This window comes from Petromyzon marinus, chromosome 53 (assembly GCF_048934315.1).
Source record: "Petromyzon marinus isolate PM22_M1 ecotype Great Lakes invasive population chromosome 53, UKy_Petmar_22M1.pri1.0, whole genome shotgun sequence".
NCBI lineage: Eukaryota > Metazoa > Chordata > Hyperoartia > Petromyzontiformes > Petromyzontidae > Petromyzon > Petromyzon marinus.
Genome location: NC_133719.1, coordinates 11,037,022 through 11,053,198, shown reverse-complemented (window position 1 = coordinate 11,053,198; position 16,177 = coordinate 11,037,022). Strand labels below are relative to the sequence as shown.

The following is a 16,177-nucleotide window of genomic DNA, read 5'->3' as shown; positions in this document are numbered from 1 at the left end:
CAGGTAGTCTGCGGATTTTTTTGTAAGTACATTGTGAATAAATAAGATCTGGTGCACAAGCCGTTGAACATTAAGATATGTTAAGTTTGACCCAATGTAGAGATCACAGTGGTGAGTCCTATATGGGCAGTTCAATGTAAATCTTAAGGCCGAGTGATAGATGGACTCAGCTTCTTCAGTACAGTACTTGGGGCTGATTTATACACGATGTCACAGTAGTCAAGTAGAGGCAGTATGGTAGCTTTTATCAATTCCAAACGGAACATTGGGGGGAAGCAGTGCTTGTGTCGATACTGAAAAACAATTTTTTTATTTTTACCAATATAATCAATGTGATCTTCAAAATTCACTTTTGAATCCAGGATGACCCCAAGATACTTATAGATCTTGACTTGCTCTATTTGATAATTATTTAAGGAATGTAATTGGTGAAAAATAACTTCCTGCTTTAGTCCTGGTGAGAAGCATAGCACCTTGGTTTTGGAGGTATTGAGGACTAGTTTAAGAGCAACTAGCTGATGTTGTAGTTTGTTGAAATCACCCTGTAGCTTAGCAATCACGTCATCCGGAGAGCGGCCAGCAGTAATCAGTATCGTGTCATCTGCAAAGAGATTTACCCTGGAATGATCCAGGTCAGTGCCCAATTCATTGGCATGAAGAGAGAACAAAAGGGGGCCAAGGATGGAACCCTGTGGAACCTCTTTTGTTATCTTAACACTGTTTGACCTTCAACCATCTGTGAATACAGTTTGAGTGCGAGAAAAGAGGTAATTTTGTAACCATTTTACTGCGTTTTTGGAAAAAAACGAGGCAACTTAGTTTACTAAGCAGGGTGTTGTGGTCTACTGTATCAAAAGCTTTGGACAGGTCTAGAAAAAGACAGGCACAGTACTGCTTATTATCATTGCTACTGTAAATGTGATTCAGAGAGTCTAATGCAGCAGATGTGGTGCTGTATTTTTTTCGGAACCCAGATTGTTTTAGATGTAGATTGTTGGTGGACAGGAAACTGCTAATTTGGTAGGTCAATAATTTTTCAAAAATGTTCATCAACGGGGACAAAATTGAGATAGGTCGGTAGTTGTTTGGATTATCTTTAGGGCCCTCTTTGTGAAGTGGACGGACATAGGAATGTTTCCATTCTAGAGGAACTGATGCTTCTTTGATGGACAGGTTGAAAATATGGGCCATAAGTTTGTATATTAGGTGACCAACAGTTAGTAGTGCAAAGACGGGAATACTATCTGCTCCGGTAGAGGACCCTTTGAGGTAGGACAGTTGTTTCAGAACATTACTTTCGTGGATTGGCTGGAAACTAAATTCGTTTAATGTTTGGACAGGGGTGTAGGAATTTGCATGAGCAGGGGTGACTCCCAATACATTATCAAAAAGATTACCAGCTTCAGAAAATGAAGGTTAAAATTGTCAACTATTTTTTTGGGATCTGAAAAATATTCCCCCATTTCGGTTAAGCTCAATGGGCAGATTGTCTGTTTTGGATGCCTTTTCGATACATTTGTTTTCCAGAAAATCCTGGCATTTCCATGTGATTCCAGGAGAGTGGAGGAAAAGTAGGCATTTTTTGCATGCCGTATTTTTTTGACGCATCTATTCCTTAAAATCCTGTATTCTAGCCAGTCATTGACCAAATTACTTTTCTGAGTCCAAGCCTTGTCCATAGTTTGCATGAGCTTTGTAATCAAAGGATCAAACCATGGTGGGCGGTTGCCTTTAGTTTTAAATCTAACGGAGCATGTTTGTTAAGAATTTGGAGAAACGTGTACCTGAAGGTCTCCCAAGCCATAGTCAGGTTGGGGATATCACAGACCTTGTCAATATCCGAGTGAAGCACATCATTAGTAAATGCCTGAGTGCTGAAGTGTCTCATAGAGTGCTTCTCAACCAATTTAGGGGGGGGCTTTGGGTCTGGCTGATGATCTCACCCCAAAAATGAAGGAGTGATCACTAAGGTTATTACCCAGAACACCAGTCAGTGTGAAATTGTGAGGGGCATTTGTCAATAGGACATCAAGCAGAGATCACTGTCCCAGATTATTTAGGTTGGGTCTTGTGGGGATATTTATTAATTGAAACAGATTAAATTCATCTGCAAAATTTGTGGCCACGGCCGGCGGGTTTAGCCAATTCCAATTTAGATCACCCACTAAAACTATTTCACCATTAGGGAGGCCCCCAAAAAGCTAAGTGCAGATGCAGCTTCAACATCCTTCCCACTAGGCGGTCGACAGCAGCACACTACCAATATCTGTTGATTATTTGGGAGAGTTATTCTGAGAGCCAGACCTTCAAAGCAACATTTTTTTAAACAAGGAGTGACCTAGTGAACATGCAATAGTATTACGAACATAGATGGCAATTCCACCTCCTTTAGATCATCGGTCAAGCCGAAAAACGTTGTAGTCGTCAATCGCAATCTGCAAGTCATTGACGGCAGGAGTGAGAAATTTTCTGTTAGGCAAAAAATGTCTGGGTCAAGATTTGCCACTTCTAGTATTAGTTGACTTAATTTAATCACAAGCCCTCTGATGTTGACATGAAGAACACCAACACCTTTCCTGCCAGCGCCTGTGAGAATGTGAAGGTACAATACTCTATTTCTTACACTTCCTGTCAACCACAAGTGTAAGAATTACTGGACTATTCTAGATTTAAAGCTTTCGTGACTGCTAGGATCCATACTCTTTGGTTCTATTGGGTAAAGTCACGTAGGTGAAAATAAAATAACAAAAAATCACGACGTTTCGGCCACAACACAAGCGGCCTTCATCAGGTGAAGGGACGAGACTGTCTGGAGGACAGCGCTGGAGTGGAAGAAGCCACGCTTAGATCTTCTTCTCACACAGCTTAAAGGTCGTGATCTAAGCGTGGCTTCTTCCACTCCAGCGCTGTCCTCCAGACAGTCTCGTCCCTTCACCTGATGAAGGCCGCTTGTGTTGTGGCCGAAACGTCGTGATTTTTTGTTATTTTATTTTCACCAACGTGACTTTACCCAATAGAACCAAAGAGTAATTACTGGACTGTTATTTGTGCCATGCAGTATATTGAGAATGTCAGTCACGTAACTATTGTTCGTGAGGTAATTATAACGCTTTAATGAGCGGCGAGTTATTCGACGCAAACGTCATTGCAGCATTTTATTAGCATAAAGCGTACAGGAATAAATATTGTTATATATTTTTTTGTATTAATCACCGCTGTATAAGGCGCAGTATGTCTTACACTTGGCTGAAGGAGCGTCACGCGTACCACGTGACCGCGCACGGCCCATCCACATCACCACCACCATCAACCACCACGATGGGGAGGGAGATAGCCCGCCGTCGGTGCCCGCTGCACACTTCGTCATTTGTTTCCACTTTCCTCTTCTCTCCTGGGCCCAAATATGCTCGAGAGGCGGCCACATCTTTCCGGCACCGATCTCTTACGGCGTCGTCAAGCCATTCTCCTGTCCTCTCTTTTCGGTTCCTTCCATTTCTCTCACCCCCCTGTTCTTGTTGTCGTCCACCTTACCTACACGTGTACCGTACTCGTGTAACGTAGTGCCCACAGAGTGCCAGTTTCCTCCTCATCACTGCCAACACCACAACATCAACGGCTGAATACATCGCTTCGCACGCGTCACTTATCGCGGCCATCTTACTCAGGGACTCCCTGGCGCCCATTCGCCAACACGCGTGCTGACGTCACTCCTCTGCCCCGCCCCCGCCTTAGCCTCCACGTTGCCCTGGGGAGAGTCGCAAGGCGAGGGGGGGGGGCTAGCGAAGGGGAGGGGTTTTAAATCCCCCCTTTTTAACCAAGATGGTGGACCCCTTCCCCTCCCTCCCCGCGTCTTCTCGCCTTTTCCCGCGTATTTTCTCACGTCACGTGATGGCTCGCGGACCAATGGCCGTATGAGATAGGGGGAGGGAGGAGGAGTCGGCAGAGTGAGACCCCGCCCCCTTTCCCCCCCCCCCCCCACCCAAGGGCCAAGTGGCGATCGACGGCGGAATTGACTGCGGAGGGAAACGCGCGCGCGCCAAGAAAATCAACGGCCAGCACCGAACCCTCGACGACGACGACGATGTCGAGCGGAGCGGCGCACGAGAACGGCTCTTATGGCGACATGGAGCAGCGGGAGTCGCGTAAGAGGACGCTGGACGCGCCCGGCGATGGCGACAGCAACAAGCGCACGCACAAAGGTGGAGGCCTCTGCCCTCGCGGCGGCGCAGGCGCCATCATCACCACCAACCAAAAAAAAAACCATCGGCCGTGCCTCACCCGTCGGCCGCACTCGCGTGCGCGCCCGCCTTGCTTTACTTAACGTCTCGTGGCCGGGGGGTTCGTTTGTTTGACCGCGAGTTAATTTGGTTCCCCCACCGCGATTGTTTCCTATCCCCGTGTCGCCTTTGCGATGGATGTGGAGTTTGCGGCCTAGTGCTCGTCCGCGGGGCTCCCCCGTTGCTTGCCTGGGTTTCCCGCCGCGGGACGAGGCGAGCGAGGCCCGCGCCGCTGCTCAGGCAAAGGTCGGGGGGGAGGGTAAAGGCGTTTTGCTAGGCCCAGCCGCGTGGAAGCAGAGGCCGGCAGCGATAACCACACAATTGGCTTGTATTATTGTACGTATGTCATTTGTATCGATTTATATGCAGATTTACACTTTGGTGGGTTTTTCATGCAAACAGGTCCGCCGCGGTCGTAATCCCCTTGTATTTAAATGGCGAACGCGTGAGGGGTTGCTGGCGGCGTGGGGAAAGGGTTTGCGGCTAGTTTATTCGCTGGTACCGCTTTACATAACATCCGAGGCATTGTTGCTCTTGCATATAATTACATTGCAACACCTGAGGGGGGCGGGGGGGGGGCAAAAATCCGTAACGGCCGTTGTGCCGTTTTGTGCAACGGGCGCGACGAAACGGCCGCGTCGGCCGAGCTCGCGAAGCCAAACCCAACTTCAGTGCTCCTCGGCAGTGCTCCGCTGGTTTACATCACGAACGTTTTACGCCTTGAGCAATGATTTAAATAACAAACTACGTGTAAGCGTTATACTTAAGGGGGGGGGGTTAATTCAAACGCATAAACCATCCCAGGAGCCCAGCGGTTTGATGGCCGGTAGCATGAAACGCCCGAAGCTCTTTTGCTTAAGTATTTTCTATACATTTCATTGTTAATACACGTAGGTACATTTGTGACTCCGTAAACAATGCTGTGAATCCCCATTTAACATTGTTTCATCAAACCCATTGAGGGATTTTTTTTTTTATTTTGACGAATGCAATATAAATAATAATGTACAGCTGTTTTGTAAATCCACTGCTGATTGAAGGCTTCACTGCGCCATATCGTTCGCGGTGGTTTGGCCGTACAGAACTCGGCGAATGTGGTGTGGGGGTACCCGGACGTGTGCTGGTATCACTCGCCACGGATGGTAGTCGCGGCGGGGAGTTAGATTGTTAGAATTCAGAGCGCAGTGCTCTAACCACTGCACCACCGCTCCCCTACCTATTGATTTATAAGATTCATTTCACCGGCTGAAATACATCGATACTTTAAAGTGGTTTTTTTCACGTTTTAGAAGCTTAATGTTGAAATATCAAATCAACCTCAAATTAATTTCAGCATGTTTAATTGAATTCGAAGGTTTTTTTAATCAAATCAGAAAATTCCAACATAGGGCGGGAACTTAATGTAATATACCAACATGTGAGGTAAAAAAAAATAACGATCATCATTATTTCCACTCGCTTTGTGACCTTTAACTTAAAAATATCCGCCCCCTTGTCAATCAACTGCTGGACAAAGGCCTCGCAACCGTGGCGGTCGTAGGATTAGTTTGACCGTAGGTGACCACGCTGGTCCGTGTGGGTTGTAGGAGGGGCCCAGAAACAGTTCCGATATCACTGGCGCCACTTATTGAACGTGGTTGGGAATCAAACTCAGGTTTCTTCAGGGTGGCGGGAGGTGCGGATCATGAACCACTTTATTACCACTGCTACCCCACCCAACCCCTGTTTTTATGTTTTACCGCAAAGATCTCACGTTGTGTTGCACAGCCATTCAAGCACGTGGAGTTAATGATTTTAAACTCGCACAGCTGTCATCGGCCATGATGATCAAGCTACTGCTTTTGAAGGCTTACTCAATGCTTTCACACCCACGGCTAGTCTTGTGGTTGATGTAACAATGCACCGGTGAGCCTACAAATGAGCACATCGCATTTCAACGCTCCATCTCCAAGCTGAATAGCATTTTTTTACATTCTCACTTGGCAACAGGTGAGAAAGCCGGTTTTTCTTGAAACCGGAATATGATTGCATGTTCTCAGTGGTGCTGGCTCAATATTCGTTAGCCTTCTTGGGCACATGGTCACTCAGACAAAAATTGTGACAGCTGGAATAGGCTGAGATAAAGTGAATACATAATTAATCATTGATTATTTGACGAGACAAACTCGATACATTTGAGAATTAAGTTTAATATTATATTTATTTTTATTCACTTTATTTTTATTATTCTATTCTATCTACGTGATTTTACTGAAAGACCCAACGAAAATGAATTCCTGCAGTCACGAAAGCTTTAAGTCAAGATTTAAGGTGAATAATTGATATACTCTTTGGATATGTGCACATCTATAAATGTGACTGCACAAAAATACATACAGAAACGGTGAGCATATTTATTTTGAAGAAGCAGCCATAGGCTGAAGTCAAAGTGAATGTCTTTAGTCTGGACTTAAACATTACTGTAGGATACATCTTAAGTTAGACTTTTCCCTGTACCGCAAAGTGTAAAATCCACTGAAGTTGGTTTGTGGAAACTCACATTCAATTATAAATGTGGTCTCAATGTGGACTATAAATCCACTTTGCCGTGTAACAGCTATTGCATGGATAGCTAGGCCAGTGGATTCTGAGGAAAGGAGTGTGACGTTGGCACTAAAAGAAGTAATGACGGAAATACTTTAAAGTTTCTGGCAATCGGCATTTATGTAGCCAGGGATGAACAAAGTGAGGGGCAGTTTGCTCCGCACCTCAGATCTGACTGGTACCTTGGCAATACATCTTAACAACTCTTTGGCATCTCCAAAAATGAAGCTGTGATTACAATTTAATCTTATCAAAATACTTCCAATTGTTTGTGAGAATCATAACAAAGTATGATCACGTAGCAAACAAAACTGTAGAAATTAAACAAAAAACAAAGAATGCAAACGGAGTGTAACTTGTTCATGAGCCAAGACCAGATATTTCACTTGTCGATCACTCCTGAGGTGGCATGATGATAGTATAGCAAATATCCTGCTTTACGTTTCCCCCTTCTATGTCGTGTTGCAAATCCGTTGTCACTTCATTAACACCGCTACCCGATTAGCGTTGCCTCAACCCACATGTCGCTAACAGCATCGGCCGTCCCCTCTCGTATTCATCACCTCGGCCTTCGCCTCCACCTACCCTGTACACGAACTATTGCGCGTCACGCATAAAGAAATATACTATGATGTAGACTACAATATATTATTTATATATAGTCTTTTGGTGGATGGGAAATTTGCTTTAATGTCGTTTGTATGAATATACTTATGTTGAACTTCTTCCACACCGTACGTAGCCAACCGTGCGAATTGGAGGTTCCAAAGATATTCGTCACACCTTTCAGGAAACGTATCCCCGACGCAAACTGGGCTATTGCTCTAGTTTTAAGTTTTTAATATGGCCAGTACCATTCAATTATGTGATAACCATTTGAAATTAGTGGGTTATCAAATAATTAACTCTTATTAGTTGAACAAAATCGCTACGGCTAAAGTTTCACCACCTTGGGTTGTATTGATTTCTGTTCTGGCCCCATGATCTATTCAATGTTAAAATGTATGGTATTGGCGTTGAAGGAGATGTTAAATCATCACAAGCCTCATGATCGAGTTTTCCCACAGTTCCCTCGTGGGGCTAATACATTGAGCTATTTAAGCACGTGAAAGCGACACCACAGTAAGGAAAGAAAACTATTTTCACCTCTGCTGCCTCAGTCGTTTAAAACTCCCTTTCTTCTTGCCATCCATGCTGTCGACTCCCCTGTTCAAGTCCATGCTGAAGACCAAGGTACATGGCCGGGGCACCACGGTGGTGAGATGTTAACCACCTCGCCTGGTATACAGGAGGTCGTGGGTTCGATCCCGACCCCGATGCCTGTATATTTGGAGTTTGCGTGTTCTCCCCGTGGTCGTGTAGATTTTTCTCCGGATTCTCCGGTTTTCCCTTCACATTTAGAAACATGCATTCCGAGTATTTGGCTACTTAAAATTTCCACGAGATAAGCCACATGATGATGATAAGCCCACTTCATTGGGATATCATTTGTGGCCAGGTTGCTTCTGACAAAGAGCTATCTTGCTCAGTGGGCCTTACCTGGTAAAATAAAATAAAAATGTAAATATCTACAACATGAGAGCTTTTCTTTGAGTTGTAAATTTTAGGTGGGTTTTTTTTGCCCATGACGTCTTGCAGTTTGCTGTTCTTACATCGCAGCTTGTATTTTTATTTTGTTTCAAAGCTATTCACATTCCCCCCCCCCCAACCTTGGAGACTCTGTAGGATTGTAACAGAGCAATACTCGGTTATGAATACGTTTATAATTTTATTATCAACGTAACGATTTACACCCCCCCCCCTTTGTAATGGTTCGATCAAATATCGTGATTAGGGGGTTATACCACACACATTTTACCATTCGTATGTAATTGGTGCTCGTCACCCCTGCAGCCACCCTTTTGGCATTACAATTCCCCACAATGTAAAAAAATAGTATGGAGTCAATTGTTGACCTTGAATCCATCCCAATGACAATCACGTTGTTGAATGATTCCACCCAAGGGTAGCAATACATTACTACTTATGCAACTGGTCAGCTGTATGTTTTAAAATCATCGACCTTCAAATATCCACTGCTGGATGAAGACCACCACCCCTGGCCATCACCATCTCTCATGGTCCTGTGATGAATTGATCCACAGAGTACCTGCATCCGAGCTGATTTCATCATTCCATCTCCGTGGTGGGCATTTTCCAGGCTGCATTCACTCTTTTTTTCCTGTCACTCAATTGCTATTCTCTCCCAAAGATGCATTCTCAAATCCGTGTATTCCCTCTTCTGTTTCAATGTAATTCCTAGCATGCACCACACATGCACGCTTTTCAGTTTTCATTCCATGATGGTCAGAATTGTCCACGTTATTTCCTATGCCATGGCTAGTAATGTCCATTGGTTGCAAAACAAATTCTTTTGAGATGGATCTGAAGCATGGAAATTAATGAAGACATTTTCATTGAAACTGAACTTTATAGTATCCATGGAAAGTTGCATACTTGGAATTACTAGCGATAATTATTGTAATGTCCAATGGGACGTTTGCTAAAAATAAAGACTGCAAATTTGGGTTGAGATAAAAATGAGAAAATGAAATATGTAGAAGCTAAACAATTTGGAGTTATGTTGGAGAAACAACTGGTAAACAGATCAGTTTGTATACGTAGGGCAGTTACTGATATCAGGCCGGCGTCGGGAGTGATGAAGTGAAATCTGAATTCGAACATGCAAAGCAACTTGCCAATGTTATAATATGGTGACATTATGTTCACGCGTTGCACTGCAACGGCGTTGGTCGTTGTCATCGTTTTGCCCGGCAGAGGAAAAGAGCTTCTTCCTGAAGCTGCTGGTGCCGAACTGCGCCGTCGGGGCCATCATGGGCAAGGGTGGCGAGACCATCGTCCAGCTGCAGAACGACACGGGCACCGTGATCAAGATCTCCAAGGCTCGCGAGTTCTTTCCAGGTTCGCCTCCAACCCCTGGCCTTCATGGATTGACTTTTTTAGATACCAGTTTACACAATGGAAGATATCTAGTATACAGTCGGTCCCCGCTTTTGACATTGCGTTGCTGGAAACCCCGTTGTAAATCGGACCCTGTTTTCCCATAGACAGTAGAAACATTACTTGCCAATGTGTTTTTCCGTATTATCGGCCTAATTTAATGGGGATTAATTGGTGAAAGTTAACAAGAACACTTGAGAAGAACAAAAGCTCCACGCCAGAAAACAATCTGACTCTATTCTAATGTGTCGTGTCTCGAAGGTGCATCGTAAAGCAAGCAAAGCAAGCGTCGTTATTCGACCCATGGTGGCATATTTAAATGTCATATAAATGTGGATGGCATGTATATAATGTTTGGATAAAGGTATTGGAAAGGGAAGCGATTGAATGGAGAGTTAGAGAAGGAATGGAAAAGGAGCTAAGATGTCAGGAAAGATGTATGTACTTTGAACTACATTTGCACCGTATGTGGCCAACTGACTAATCGGAGGTGCGGGGAAAGAACAACAAACTAAACACAAAAAGTAGCTCGAAAAAATTAGTTTTTAATCTCGGTGATTTACAAGTGCATAGTTCCAGTGGCTTCCTAATATCAGAAGGAAGAGCGTTCCCCATGTCTGCAGAAGTGCATCTGAAAGAGCGCGATGTGGTGACGTCTTTGTCCGATGGTTAGCTAAAAGCTGTTGCGAGGATGACTGGAGTTTGCGTGATGGTTTATGCTCCTTGATCTCAGCAAGGTATTGTGGTTCATTTGTGGCAACTTTGTGCTTGCTATAAATGAACAACAATACCTTGCCCTTGATGTTGCATGGAGCAGTGTCTGTTTAACGGGACTCAGTGGGGGTGACCACACAAGCCACGTAATTTACTTGAAACTGTTTTGGATATATTTGTAGAATTTGGGAAAACACCACTTACTGATGCATAAGTAATGACCTCGCATCCATCTCCTTTCTATCCATTGTTTTGTTGTATATATAAAATGTCTCGCTTTTTTGTGCTGCGAGATGCATCGCCATTGCGACGTTATATTTCTTACTAATTTTACTGCCCTTAATCCACCGGTGAATGAAGGTTTGCCCACGTGTCAGACGTGAGGTTTGTTTGACCATAAACCATGCTGGTCAGTGCTTGTTGGTGAAGGGGTTTCGCAGATTTGGTTCCAGGTATCGCTCGCCATTGATGTCGGGCACAGCCAGGAATTGAACTTTGGTTGCCAGTGTAAGAGCAATGCAACAGCTCAACGAGTTTCTGTTGAGATGCAGAATTACCCAATTAGACATAGCAATCATCGTCCCCTACTGACAGTCTAGTCCCCAAATGCAAGCCAGCTTATGGCTAAATTTGTACCCACAGGGACAGCTGCCACTGGGAGTGCTTTTTCAAATGTGTTGAAAAGACCTATGATGCAAGTCCGCTTATTGCGTGAAAAGCAATATTAGGATACCCCGGTGTAAAGGGCAGTCCGAAAACGACTCCCCCCCCCCCCCCTCCCTTTGCTGCCTGCAGGCACCATGGAGAGGGTGGCGCTCGTACAGGGCACGGAGGAGGCCATCGTCCAAGCCCACGACTTCATCGCAGACAAGATCTACGGCTGCCTTGATAAGACTGCGCCAGCCACTTCCACCGAGACGGATCGTGGAAATATGGTATGTCAGTGATGCCAGTGCCCCCCCACGGTTTAGGGGTCGGGTTAGACAAGTTGTTTTTGTCTCACGCCGTCTTTGACGCCTCTTATCCCAATTCATTAAATTCGCCTAAAGATATGAGAACATGAAATGTGCATGCAAGCTAAATATTGTTTTAAAATATATAATTGGAATTTTTAAAACATTATAATTGGCATACATGCCAAAAGCTCACGAATGGAATTGACCAAACATCCCAATGCAGGACTTTTATTTGTGATTGTTGTTTGAGACTGAGGCTTCCTTGGAATAAGTAGATGCATTGTGTAATTTAGATTCTTGTATTTGATTAAATCGATAAACTTTTGTTATTCCCCCCCCCCCCATCCATCATTTTAATGGCCGTGGTGTTTGTGTTTTTGCACCAAGATATTCTGCACCTTAGTTTTTGAGGACCCCCCCCCATACGTTATACACAGAATCCATTTGGAACTCTTACAAAGCAGTGCAAGTCCACCCCCCGGCCTCCACGTTATAGAACAGCCCACGGGAGAGACTTAATCTCAGTGGGCACTCACCATCTTTTCCATATGGCCGCAGTGGTTGAAAACACGGCGGTATGGCTTTATACACGCAGTATGGTAATTTTATGCGACATTCCAGGCAACTGTCTTTAGCCATGGATAAATCAAACTTTGCGTGTATTATTACTCATCGCATAGTCCGTGTGTGTGTATGTACATAACTGCCCGCCCTTCTGCTGCGGGCAGGGCACCCTTAATCATCCCCTTGGCCACCTAATGTAATTCGTTTGTAAAATCTGTCTATTGCTGTATTTGACTCGTATTTCTATATTTGGCTGTCCATGGTTTTACGTGTGATGCAATTACGCAACAGTAATAAACAGACGTCGATCCGTTCCACCACAACAACAAAAATGTACGACCCTCATCCTGTGGACCTTCTGAGTCTATGTATTTCAACAGCCAACACGCAATTGGTTTCGATGTGTTGAAATGACAGGATTCATTGAAATTTTGCTATTCAAGAATAAATTCCCTTTTTAATGTCCTTCATGTGAGGGGTTCTAACGGCTACAGAGTTGGCATTAACCCAGTTGCATGCAATGTGTATGAATCGGACGGGGCAAGGTGTCACTGACATGGGGGGCACGGCTTGTTTTTTAAATGGATGAGGTAGAAGACTCCAAAGGTTGTCTTGCGAGAGATCCAAATTGATACTTGGTCTCATGACACCATCGCCATAAGCACAATTGGATGAAATTGCTCGGGGGTGGGGAAAATGTATTAATTAAACTAGATCATCGATATTAACCGACGCATCAAACCCCCACGCTCTCCACGGCGGTGCAGCACGTGAAGATCGTGGTGCCCAACAGCACGGCAGGGCTCATCATCGGCAAGGGCGGCGACACGGTGCGCTACATCATCCACGAGTCGGGCGCCTGGCTTGAGGTGTCGCAGAAGATGACGGGCGGCTGGACGGGCGCAGGGCGCGAGCGCGTCGTGAGCGTGGCGGGCACGCGCGAACAGAACCGCATCGCCGTGCGCCTCATTGTGCAGAAGATCGTCGAGCACCCGGAGAGCAGCAGCTGCCCTCGCCTCAGCTACCCGGCGCAGCCCGAAGGCTACGGCCTGCACTCGGCCGGGGGTCCCAGCGCCGGGGTGCCTGCCTCGGCCCCGTCGGCCTACGCGCAGCAGCAGCAGGCCGCACCCCCGCACCACCACCAGCAGCAGCAGCACCAGCAGCAGTGGTACGGGCGCGGCGCGGGAGACTACGCCGCCGCCATGCAGCAGTACCAGTGGCCGCAGGCGATGGCGGCGAGTGGCTACGAGTCGCGCGTCACGGCGGTCCCGCAGCCCGTTCTGCAGGAGGGCTTCCAGGGCCAAGAACTGCAGGCGGTAACGGAGGCCCTGGACCGCCTGTCCCGCTGCGGCTACAGCATGAAGACCCTGGGCGTGGCGGCCGACGGCACCGAGGAGGAGAAGCAGGGGGAGGCGGCGCCCACCGACGGCTACGGTGTGGAGGAGGTGGGCACCTTGGAGCTGGAGGTGCACGAGTCTCTGATCGGCGCCGTCCTGGGTAAGGGTGGCCAGACGCTCATGGACTACCAGGAGGCAACGGGCACCCGCATCCAAATCTCGCGCGTGGGCGAGTTCGTGCCGGGAACCAACAACCGACGGGTCACCATCCTGGGCACGGCTGCGGCGCGGAAAGCCGCCGAGTTCCTGATCCGCAAGCGCGTCGGCGCCGAGCAGGTCAACCGCGCCACCAGCAAGCGGCGCTAGTGCGGCAGACGGGCTGGCGGTTGGACGGGCGGGTGGGCGAGCTCATGTCAGCGCCACCTCCGCCCCCCCCCCCCGCCGTCCACACCATCGCCCCCACCGGGCTAACCCAACCCAGCCGTCACACCTCCAACATCCTCATCCCATCCCCCACTCCCCTCTTCCCCCTCCATCCTAGCATCCCACCCCTCCATACGCCTCCGACTCGGATGTGGCGAGAGAGAGAGAGAAAGGCCGTCCCTGCGTCCGTGAGTAGACGTGGGCTGAGGCAGAGGCTTTACCGTGTCTCAAACGGGCGTGTGAGAATAGATAAATTGATAGGCACGCAAGGGCTTTTGTTGGGGACAAGCTCTCGTTTTAAGCCTCTGTTTTAATGTTAACCCGATTATTATTTCAGCGTCCCGCCAAACTTGGACTGCCCACGCCACCCAGCCGAAAGCAAGCACGCTCGGTCGCCGTGAGTACGTTGGTGTATATTTTATACGGAGGGGGTTGTTGGAAACTGAAAGATTTTCGAGCATTTTGAAACTTTTTTCTCTCCCCCCCCCCCCCTTCCTGTTAGGAGTAATTTTTTTAAAGTGTTTCTTTGCATTTTTTTTCGAACCTAGCTGTTGACCGTTGTGATTACACGTTGCTTAAATTCTGGGGTTAGGGGTTGGGGGGGCGTGTTTACGGAAGCCTTTTGGTTAAGGAATAAAGAAAAAAAAGCTAATCTTGAATTAACTTGAAGAGAGGAAAGGTCACCCCCAGTTAAGACAGCACCCCTTTTACCGCGTACCGTAGTTCACCGGGCTGGTAGAGCCCCTGTGTTTGTTTGTTTTTGACAGGAAGAGGAATGTGAAGGGGTATACGCTGTACCGTGGAGAAGAAAGGTTCGGTAGCAGGAAAGGACACCGTTGATTTAGTCTTGGGCCCAAGAAAGCCCTGTGTGATTTCACTGTACCTTTCATAACTCTTGATAAGACTAAAAAAAACACGGAAATCAGCAGAAGCTAAAACCGCAAACATCTACTCATTCTATAGCTTTCGCCACCCGTTTGAAGATGAATTGTGAATACGCGTGCCCCATTAGCGAGTCTAGTGTTCGTATGTAGCTGCGGTTTAATGTGAAAACCCCCCCCTTCGTTTGTTTGCATCATATTTCATTACCAAATTACATTGCATGTAATCACTTCTTTAAATAAAACCGGTTTAACCGAACGTGGGATACCCATCTTTTGCGTGCTCTCTGATCGCCTTCTGGAATCTCGCTCTTCCTCCTACGAGATTGCAAGCCAAAAAAAACAAACGGCAGTTATCTTGCAGATGTTCGAATTGGTCGTGTGTTCCGGGCCGTCCAGCGTCGATGAGGCTGAAATTTTGTATACAGATGAAATATTTAAAAATCCCCCAGAGATGTCGCCACCACAATGATGTGTATACATCAAATCGCCCTGAATACGACAGATTCCGGAAGCTTTTAAGGGGGTTTAGGCCGGGTCAGTTTGTGAATGGGATACCACCACCCAGGCTTTTGCTGGGTGTTGTAGGTGCAGTGGGAGTTGGTGTAGCCACTAGATGGCAATACTGAGTCTCCCTATTGTGATATTTTTCCGGATACTTGCATTTTCCTCCTATATGAAGCCACTCGCTGATTTAATTAAACACCGCAACGTAGCAGGAAGGACCCTCCTGAAACAACGAAGTCCTTTTGACCTCGTAAAGCTTTGATGGGTAAAAAATAAATCGGTGCTAATGGGTGTAACTTCACCTCGCATCTGAGACCTTGTTATTAACCAAAGCTGGTATGGGACAGCCCGGGACACAGCCTAGGCATACATCTATGAGATTAGAGCTGTTTGCTTTTTGTCTTGCATCTTTAATGTTTCTTCTTTCTTCCAATTTTATTCCAGATGTGTGGTTAACGTCATCTTGGAGTCATGAGAGACACGTTTCCATGCAGAGTTGTCACAGCGAGCCGTTTGACGTCACCCTGCCACCCACTACTTCAGTAGCATCTCACCCACGCTAGATGCTCACCGTCCATATGCCCGGCCAAGAGTTTCCATCGTATTGCTGTTACAATGATCATTTGTAAAATTTTAAATGTTGTTGAATTATTGTTAAGTCCAATTCAATTTGACGGTATTGTTTTGTGCGGTCATTGATAAACGGGCTGAGACCATCAACTCGCTGCACCTGGGAACCCGGTTAAATCACGGGTGGCTGCGTGGATTCAAATCCTTGTAAATCACAGCGGTACCAGATCAGCCCTGTTGCCCCCGACACTGCCTGGCCACTTGTTTGACGTCTGAGAAAAAAACTCGCAACCCCAGGGCTTGAACTCGGGAACTCGCGTCAGTGCCGACTCGGTATCTTGGACACAGCCATTATGGGGACCCCC

The 16,177-nt window shown here is 46.6% G+C and overlaps 1 protein-coding gene across 2 annotated transcripts; it reads left to right on the top strand.

The window, feature by feature from the left end:
• The first annotated feature begins 3,954 nt into the window (after positions 1-3,954).
• On the top strand, positions 3,955-15,007 carry LOC116953998 (RNA-binding protein Nova-1-like). Of its 2 annotated transcripts, none has more exons than XM_032974378.2 (4): positions 3,955-4,142; positions 9,678-9,821; positions 11,370-11,509; positions 12,862-15,007. In XM_032974378.2, exons 1-4 carry the CDS (start codon positions 4,082-4,084, stop codon positions 13,795-13,797), a joined length of 1,281 nt encoding a protein of 426 aa, XP_032830269.1. In that variant the 5' UTR covers positions 3,955-4,081; the 3' UTR covers positions 13,798-15,007. The 2 variants fall into 2 exon arrangements, with proteins under 2 accessions (XP_032830269.1, XP_032830268.1); XM_032974377.2 differs by having other exon boundaries at positions 3,955-4,199.
• Positions 15,008-16,177: the final 1,170 nt, after the last annotated feature.